The 9359-nt window shown below is 38.9% G+C and overlaps 1 protein-coding gene and 1 long non-coding RNA gene across 2 annotated transcripts; both read right to left on the reverse strand.

Moving 5' to 3' along the window:
- Positions 1 to 337: 337 nt before the first annotated feature.
- Positions 338 to 3526, reverse strand: LOC139354603 (uncharacterized). Its single transcript, XM_070998865.1, has 2 exons — positions 587 to 3526; positions 338 to 526 (listed from the first exon to the last, which is right to left on the reverse strand). The coding sequence occupies exon 1, from the start codon at positions 2453 to 2455 to the stop codon at positions 2096 to 2098; it is 360 nt and encodes a 119-aa protein (XP_070854966.1). The 5' UTR covers positions 2456 to 3526; the 3' UTR covers positions 338 to 526; positions 587 to 2095.
- Positions 3527 to 7394: 3868 nt separating this feature from the next.
- LOC139354577 (uncharacterized) lies at positions 7395 to 9359 on the reverse strand. The gene is made up of 2 exons (XR_011605541.1): positions 7644 to 9359; positions 7395 to 7583 (listed from the first exon to the last, which is right to left on the reverse strand). It is a non-coding gene; the product is annotated as an uncharacterized lncRNA (long non-coding RNA).

Raw genomic sequence — 9359 nt, forward strand, 5'->3', positions numbered from 1 at the left:
ATTACGTTTGCCGGGGCCGAAAACTTTACAGCGCACACCCACGAAACTTTAACAAAGGATAAACAACTACTGTAACCGAAAATAACTATATTAACAATGCAAAACTATTAATTTTAATTAAATAAATAACAAACTAAATCTTACCAAAGACCATAGAATTCCAGGATGCGTAACGAGGAGTAAGAAAATGTATACAGGCGTAATTTTTGCAAAGCAACCCTCACACGTATGGGAATCTGTTTTTAGAACGCTGTTGCTTCTCGCTTCCTTCTCTCTCCTACTCCGCACTGGGAAAAAGTCAAAAATTCAAAATATTCACTCAGCACGCAGTTGTGAGTATAGTATTATAAAAACGATAACTCATAGTTCTTGATTTTAGGAAATTCTGGTAAATTTGCTCATGAACACAACAGGAAATTCTACGATTAAAAAAACATTTCAAAGTCAGGTCTCTATCCTGCGACAAAGTTCTGATTGAGTGGCCTCTCAACACTAACGTTCTCAGAAGTTGGGGGCTTTACAGTTACTAATTTAAAGACAAACAAGTAAGTAGGTGCATATTTAAAATTATATAAATTATAATTACGTGGGCATATTAGTGCCCGAGTCCTGACAGGGACTTGGGCCGAGGGAGAGGCGTCCGATGTTCAGGCACCATTTGCCGGCATAAGCTACGTCGGCGATCTTGGTAAGCTTCTCTCATCTCCAACATAAAGAGAATAAATATTAAAAGTGCCTGGAAAATAATATTAGTCATAAATTTCGTCAGTCATCAGTCCACACTGCCCAACAAGCTTAGCTGTCACTTGATCGCAATACGATCGGGCTGTGTTTTGGCCATATTCCCTCCCCTTCACACATTCGTGTGCCAATGGATCGACGCGGGCGCCGCAATACGATCCCCTATTGTCAAGGTTGTCCATCGAAAGATATGTCATTGTTCTTGACCTACTCCACTTCTGGCGTCAGCACACCCCCCTTAATAAAGCTCTAGCACTTCATGTTTTGATATTCTTTTACATTACAAATTTATTGGGTAATACTTATATCGGCGTGCGCCGTGGAAAAGTAACATAATGTTGGCTAATTCATATGGAAAGATCAGCAAAATGCTGACTATTCACGACTACAAACGTCGCTCAGAGGGCTCTTGCAATTGACATACAATTACAAGACTGATACTCCCCGCTGAAAAATTAACATTTAATTATTATATATAAAAATTTAAAATGTATAAAAAGAGGAATGTATATCTAAATGATTATATATGATTAATTATTATATTTGAATATTATTATACGAATTCCTAAAAGATTAATTCTTGGTCTTAACTAGGAAGGTATTAACATTGCCTAAAAATAAATTCTTATCTAAACGGGAAAGGACAATGACCGTTGGAACGGTAGAGATAATGATTGCCTTTTCGGTCTTGTTACAGTGGGCAAGTGGTGAAAAATTTAGACGGAAGGTCTCAATGTATAAGTACTCTAATTCATGCACAGTTATTGGTAATTTTGCTTCGGATAACAAGTATAGAATTCTTACGTTAAACTGTGGATCATTGTTTATAGTCTTTGCTAAAGCTTCTGAAGTGATCATGGTGCACGGATATATATATATATTTATTTATAAGAAAGGAACCGTGTTCCGACCATCTTACCCTCCTTTTAATCCTGGGCGATGAGACCTCGACGCTCCGGATCCTGGGCTTTGGGAGATGTTATAATGGGATTATATATATATATACGTGCAAGATTTGATGGCGGTTCACAAAAACATAACACACAAATTACGTTACACAAAAAAAAATACCACTATCGCTGTATAGATATGTATGTATCTATGCATCGTATGAGAGTTCCACTGCGGCACACGTCAGTTCCAATGCTCGGGCTGTGGCTGCTCGGTGCAGCTTCAATTTCTTGTTCAGCGTGTGTATTTGGGGGTTCTGTTTACACTTGCATTCAGAAATGCATGTACTCGAAAATTGTTTATAATTGATTTTGGCGATTCACTTTTTGTTTATAATTTTGGAGTGCAATTTATTCGCCTTTTATTGTCTTTTTGATGCTTCACTTCACTGCATCTGCTCGGCTTATGCTCCGATGTGGGTCACCACTTTCTCCAGGGCGTGATGTTGGTCGCGGCGTCTCTGAACAGAGCGCTTGTACATCTTAACCACCCCAAGGATCACTAGAATTAAAAGTAGTCCAACGATGACCTTCATGGTCTTGTTGACATCTTGAATATCGTTCTTGTGGTCAACGATCTCTACGGTGTTAATCACATTGGCGGTGCTGCCGTCCACTTTGGACTTTTTGCTGCCCATCTTGGGGTCCTTAGGCCATATACTTGGTTCACTACTTCTTTTCGTCCTTCGGAATATATCGGGATATACAAGTAGGGATGCCGCTGTTTCTTTGGCTTCCCCAACCAAGCATTTTCGTAAACGCATCAGATTCTGCAAGTTATTGTGCTGAAAAAGAGATGTTGAGTCATCAAAACTTCTTTTGAACAGCGGGCATTCCTCAGAATTTTCAGAAAACTTAGGTAGATCATGAAGGACTGCGGTGGATCCCTGAGGATTTTGAATATTCCCGTACAAAGGTTGATCAAGGCATCCGTTGGTGTCAGTATTGTCTTCTTCACCCGTTCTATGTTTACTCTCATCGTATTGCGTATCGCGTTCACATTCAAACTGCCTCAATTGTCGATCAGATGGAGATTTAATGTCACGTTGATTACTCTGTATTCCTAAATGTGCATTTCGAATATCATGTTCAATAATTTTTTTCTTTCTGTTCGGAGCGCTGCTAGTATGGCCACAATTTCGGAGTTGTTCTCTTGCCTATCTTTCGTTGTGCGATACCACACGTTCCCTGTTGTACAATTTTGTTATGTATATCCTCTCCTACATCTTAATGTGTTCTTTCGAGTATGGTTTTGTCCAAATTTTCCTGATCAGATCGGTGGAACTCATCTTTTTGCTTCTTAAATTGTATTGGCTCATTTAGCGAATTTTAGCGACACGTTGGGGGTGTTATATTTACCCTGGCGGCTAGCTACGCCCCTGTTCATATCCTTCTTTGGTCACCAAAAATACGCTCTCCGCTTCCTGAGACAATTTTCGAACAGACTTGCAGAGTCTAGATTGAGTACGGTAAAATTGGTGCACAACGGGTTCTGTGTCTACATGTACTTGTAGTTGTATTCAATACGTCAAAAACTTGGCGTTCTTTTTCGCACACTTTCACAGATTTCTGTTGAATTTCACAATGAACAAATTGCCTACAGACAGTAGCAGCGTCGGGTCTGTGACAGCAATTGTGTTGATATGTTGATCGGTGTCTATTTTAAACTTGCTTCAAAATATGCCTACAGACAATAACGGCATCTGGTCTGTGACAGCTATACTTTGAACTTCCTCCAGTTTACACAGATTTCAGATCGCTCTAAGAAATTCAAAACGCTTCTCAATTTACAAGACAAAATTGAAAGATGTTCAGACAAATACACAAAAATCGTCATTTTCAATATTTATTATGCGTTTCAATTTTGTGCTTTCTTAGCGCGTCAACTTTTCACAACTATTTTTTTCACATTGCCAGTATAACCAGCTCATAACAAATCAAACTTCTTTTCTTTTCAATTCAAGTTAATACCAAAAACAATACATATTTTTCTCAAACTAAATACTAAATCCTTACACCCACTTTAACGCCCAAAAACCGCCAACAAACTTCAAAAAATCTTAGGTATGAATGCGGATATTTCAGAAACTGTCAAAGATAGGGAATTGGGATTTCAGATTTAGATTCCGTAGCACCGCAAGTTTGTTACGCGAATATGCCACGCCCACAAGCCGCCTATGCCTGTGGCGCCCACAATTTTCAAGCTAGGAAAACATTTTAATTGAAATGTATTAGTCTCGTCAACACCTATCGATTGACCCAAAAAAAAGTTTGCCACGCTCACTCTAACGCACGTAACCCTGTCTACCGCCCACATAACCATATATTGACACCTCGGGTAGGTGGCGCGTTTCAATCTCGCTTTGCTGCTTGCATACCTCCATTTCCCTTTTGTCTGTTTAGCTGATTAACGGGTATCTGATAGTCGGGGTACTCGACTATAGCGTTCTTCCTTGTTATTTGTGTATTAGTTTGACTTTAAAATGTTCTTTATTGGTAAACAATTTTATTTCTGTGTGTATAATTAACAAATATTTTTTTTTGTAATTTTGGCATTACTTTTAATAATATCACGATTTTAGATCTGAGACTTTTTTTAGACACTTGTTGTGCAATTTGTACAACTTAAAAAAAAATCCCGCATTGTTTCCATATAAATCTTTTGTGATTCTACTTTATTTATTACGTTTGCCGGGGCCGAAAACTTTACAGCGCACACCCACGAAACTTTAACAAAGGATAAACAACTACTGTAACCGAAAATAACTATATTAACAATGCAAAACTATTAATTTTAATTAAATAAATAACAAACTAAATCTTACCAAAGACCATAGAATTCCAGGATGCGTAACGAGGAGTAAGAAAATGTATACAGGCGTAATTTTTGCAAAGCAACCCTCACACGTATGGGAATCTGTTTTTAGAACGCTGTTGCTTCTCGCTTCCTTCTCTCTCCTACTCCGCACTGGGAAAAAGTCAAAAATTCAACTTTTGTCTCAATTGTCGATTCTTGAATTATGTTGACGAAAAGGAATCGATCTAAAAGACGCATTGCACATGTGGTTCATATACGGGCTGTGTGTCTACTCCGTTGTAAGTGGAAAATCAATAATCAAGTGAGAGATGAAAATGGAAAAAAATAAATGGCGAAACAAAAAAAGAGGATTCAGAAGCAGATGTGGAATGCTATGGCTTTACATGTGGATAAGCCTAATCAGAATGGCAATGGAAATACCAACGACGGCAATACAGCAAGGAGGGCGTTTGAACAACCTAAGCTACTAGCTGAAATCTTAGGTCTTGATGAATTTCTCATAGCATATTTTAACAATATTTTAATTGCTATTTCTTGCCACCTACCAATTGATCCAATAAAATTAAAAAAAATTTTGTCAGAAAACCATAACACTATATATGTCCTTGTATCCATGGTTTCCAATGTCGGCAACAGTCCATAAAGTGTTAATGCACGGCTACCAAATAATAGAAGCATCAATCCTTCCACTAGGTGTTCTCGGCGAGAACGCCTCAGAGGCTCGCAACAAATACTATAAGAGTGACAGGAGGTTACATGCTCGAAAGAGTTCACGGCAGAACAACATGGCAGTCGTTTTCCACAGAGCAATGGATTCCTCAGATCCTCTTGTGTCGAGCATCTATCTAACAAAAAGATTGGTTCAGCAAAATAAACTACCCCTACCAGCAGACGTAATACAACTTTTGGAATCACCAAACTTGCTATATTCTTGTAACATGAACAATAATAACAATGTTCCCGATTTTAATACTAGCAATAGTGATAGTGATTCAGATTCTGACTCTGAAAATCCGTTTTCAATAGAAATTGATGTAGAAGACGACTGTTAGGAACATTTTTAAATGTAAAATACTTATTCATAGTCATTTTAAATGCATTGTTATTTTTTACTTATTAATATTAAGGTTAAGTGTTTAAAAAATGAATTAAAAACATTTGTTGAATTAAACGAGTTCTAGCATTATTTATTACCGTACAATTATCAATAAGAGGAAACCTATCGCATATGGGCGTGATCAGATCGGTCTGAAACTTAGATATATTTTTATGTGCATCGACACATCATATGTACCAAATTTGAAGAACCTAGCTTTAAAACTTTAACTAAAAATCGGCTCGCTGGCCGAATGTGCAAAGACCATAGAATACCAAGATGTACATAGGCGTAATTTTTGCAAAGCAACCCTCACAAGTATGGGAATCTATTTTTAGAATGCCGTTGCTTTGCTTCCTTCTCTCTCCCACTCCGCACTGGGAAAAAGTCAAAAATTCAACTTTTGTCTCAATTGTCGATTCTTGAATTATGTTGACGAAAAGGAATCGATCTAAAAGACGCATTGCACATGTGGTTCATATACGGACTGGTTGGTGGTCCGTGGATATTGGGTTCGAGTTCCAGGTTCGAGTCCACTTTGAGGCTGGATTCAACTTAGTTTTTTTTTATAGTTTTGTTTTTTTTGTATATTTTTTTAGCTGTACTTTCTTTTTTTTTATATTTTTGATAGGTTTTTTTTATTTTTTTTAAGCTTTTAATGCTTTTTATTATTTTAAATCATGTTTTTATAGCCGAAACTTTTTTTAGATGTACCGACGGGACTTTAGGAAATAATCACTGCTATAGATATATTTATACCCGTTACTCGTAGAGTAAAAGGGTATACTAGATTCGTCGGAAAGTATGTAACAGGCAGGAGGAAGCGTTTCCGACCCCGTAAAGTATGTATATTCTTGATTAGGATCCCTAGCCGAGTCGATCTAGCCATGTCCGTCTGTCCACCTGTTCGGATGAACGCTGAGATCTCGAAAACTATAAGAGATAGCGGTGAAGCGGTGCCGCTGTCTGGGTGTAGTTTTGGATGAACCTCCTGTACCAGCCAGTTATTCCCAGTAACCTCCGCATCTGTTTGGCGGAGCTAGGCTGGGGAAATTCCTGGATCGATTGTATTTTCGCATCATCCGTTCGGATGCGTCCTTCCCCAACTACATATCCTAAATATCTTGCCTGGCTGCAGCAAAACTTGCTCTTGTCTACATCTATTGTTAGCTCTGCCCTGGCTCAACATATCAATGTGGGCTTCAAATGTAGGTAAACAGACCAGTAAGTCATCCGCCTCTGGTATAACTTTATCCATTAGTCGGCACATTTGCTACGCGGCATTGCACAAGTCGAACGGCATGACTGTAAACTGACACAGTGGCCTGTCGGGCACTGTAAACGCGGTTTTCTCTCTACTTTTGGTTTCGAGAGGTATCTGCCAAAAGGCGTCTCTTAAGTCAATTGCGGACCTTCTTCTTGGCCATCTTCATTTATATGATTGGGCCTTTTTTTAAAGGCGTCCGCCCAAATATGTCAAGGGAAACCGCAAAGACTCGAACCCAGCAAACGACCGGACAAATGCCTAGTACGTTGTGGGGCGTCGGCATTGCGTTTCATGTCAGTTCCCCCACCTCGCATTGAGTCCTGGATCGACAAACGAGCAGTAGACCCGCACCGCAACTGCTAAATGCGTTACCGTAATGCTTGCTCTCCTGCTCTTTCTGGACTCGAACCTATCAAACGACCTGACAAATGCCTAGTTCTTCGTGGGGCGTCGACCAGAAAGCACCTATAAATTGTACTTACGTAAATTTCAACAAATATTCACTCAGCACGCAGTTGTGAGTATAGTATTATAAAAACGATAACTCATAGTTCTTGATTTTAGGAAATTCTGGTAAATTTGCTCATGAACACAACAGGAAATTCTACGATTAAAAAAACATTTCAAAGTCAGGTCTCTATCCTGCGACAAAGTTCTGATTGAGTGGCCTCTCAACACTAACGTTCTCAGAAGTTGGGGGCTTTACAGTTACTAATTTAAAGACAAACAAGTAAGTAGGTGCATATTTAAAATTATATAAATTATAATTACGTGGGCATATTAGTGCCCGAGTCCTGACAGGGACTTGGGCCGAGGGAGAGGCGTCCGATGTTCAGGCACCATTTGCCGGCATAAGCTACGTCGGCGATCTTGGTAAGCTTCTCTCATCTCCAACATAAAGAGAATAAATATTAAAAGTGCCTGGAAAATAATATTAGTCATAAATTTCGTCAGTCATCAGTCCACACTGCCCAACAAGCTTAGCTGTCACTTGATCGCAATACGATCGGGCTGTGTTTTGGCTATATTCCCTCCCCTTCACACATTCGTGTGCCAATGGATCGACGCGGGCGCCGCAATACGATCCCCTATTGTCAAGGTTGTCCATCGAAAGTTATGTCATTGTTCTTGACCTACTCCACTTCTGGCGTCAGCACACCCCCCTTAATAAAGCTCTAGCACTTCCTGTTTTGATATTCTTTTACATTGCAAATTTATTGGGTAATACTTATATCGGCGTGCGCCGTGGAAAAGTAACATAATGTTGGCTAATTCATATGGAAAGATCAGCAAAATGCTGACTATTCACGACTACAAACGTCGCTCAGAGGGCTCTTGCAATTGACATACAATTACAAGACTGATACTCCCCGCTGAAAAATTAACATTTAATTATTATATATAAAAATTTAAAATGTATAAAAAGAGGAATGTATATCTAAATGATTATATATGATTAATTATTATATTTGAATATTATTATACGAATTCCTAAAAGATTAATTCTTGGTCTTAACTAGGAAGGTATTAACATTGCGCAAAAATAAATTCTTATCTAAACGGGAAAGGACAATGACCGTTGGAACGGTAGAGATAATGATTGCCTTTTCGGTCTTGTTACAGTGGGCAAGTGGTGAAAAATTTAGACGGAAGGTCTCAATGTATAAGTACTCTAATTCATGCACAGTTATTGGTAATTTTGCTTCGGATAACAAGTATAGAATTCTTACGTTAAACTGTGGATCATTGTTTATAGTCTTTGCTAAAGCTTCTGAAGTGATCATGGTGCACGGATATATATATATATTTATTTATAAGAAAGGAACCGTGTTCCGACCATCTTACCCTCCTTTTAATCCTGGGCGATGAGACCTCGACGCTCCGGATCCTGGGCTTTGGGAGATGTTATAATGGGATTATATATATATATACGTGCAAGATTTGATGGCGGTTCACAAAAACATAACACACAAATTACGTTACACAAAAAAAAATACCACTATCGCTGTATAGATATGTATGTATCTATGCATCGTATGAGAGTTCCACTGCGGCACACGTCAGTTCCAATGCTCGGGCTGTGGCTGCTCGGTGCAGCTTCAATTTCTTGTTCAGCGTGTGTATTTGGGGGTTCTGTTTACACTTGCATTCAGAAATGCATGTACTCGAAAATTGTTTATAATTGATTTTGGCGATTCACTTTTTGTTTATAATTTTGGAGTGCAATTTATTCGCCTTTTATTGTCTTTTTGATGCTTCACTTCACTGCATCTGCTCGGCTTATGCTCCGATGTGTGTCACCACTTTCTCCAGGGCGTGATGTTGGTCGCGGCGTCTCTGAACAGAGCGCTTGTACATCTTAACCACCCCAAGGATCACTAGAATTAAAAGTAGTCCAACGATGACCTTCATGGTCTTGTTGACATCTTGAATATCGTTCTTGTGGTCAACGATCTCTACGGTGTTAATCACATTGGCGGTGCTGCC

The sequence above is a fragment of the Drosophila suzukii genome, unplaced genomic scaffold, assembly GCF_043229965.1.
Source record: "Drosophila suzukii unplaced genomic scaffold, CBGP_Dsuzu_IsoJpt1.0 scf_10, whole genome shotgun sequence".
In the NCBI taxonomy this organism is placed as follows: Eukaryota; Metazoa; Arthropoda; class Insecta; order Diptera; family Drosophilidae; genus Drosophila; species Drosophila suzukii.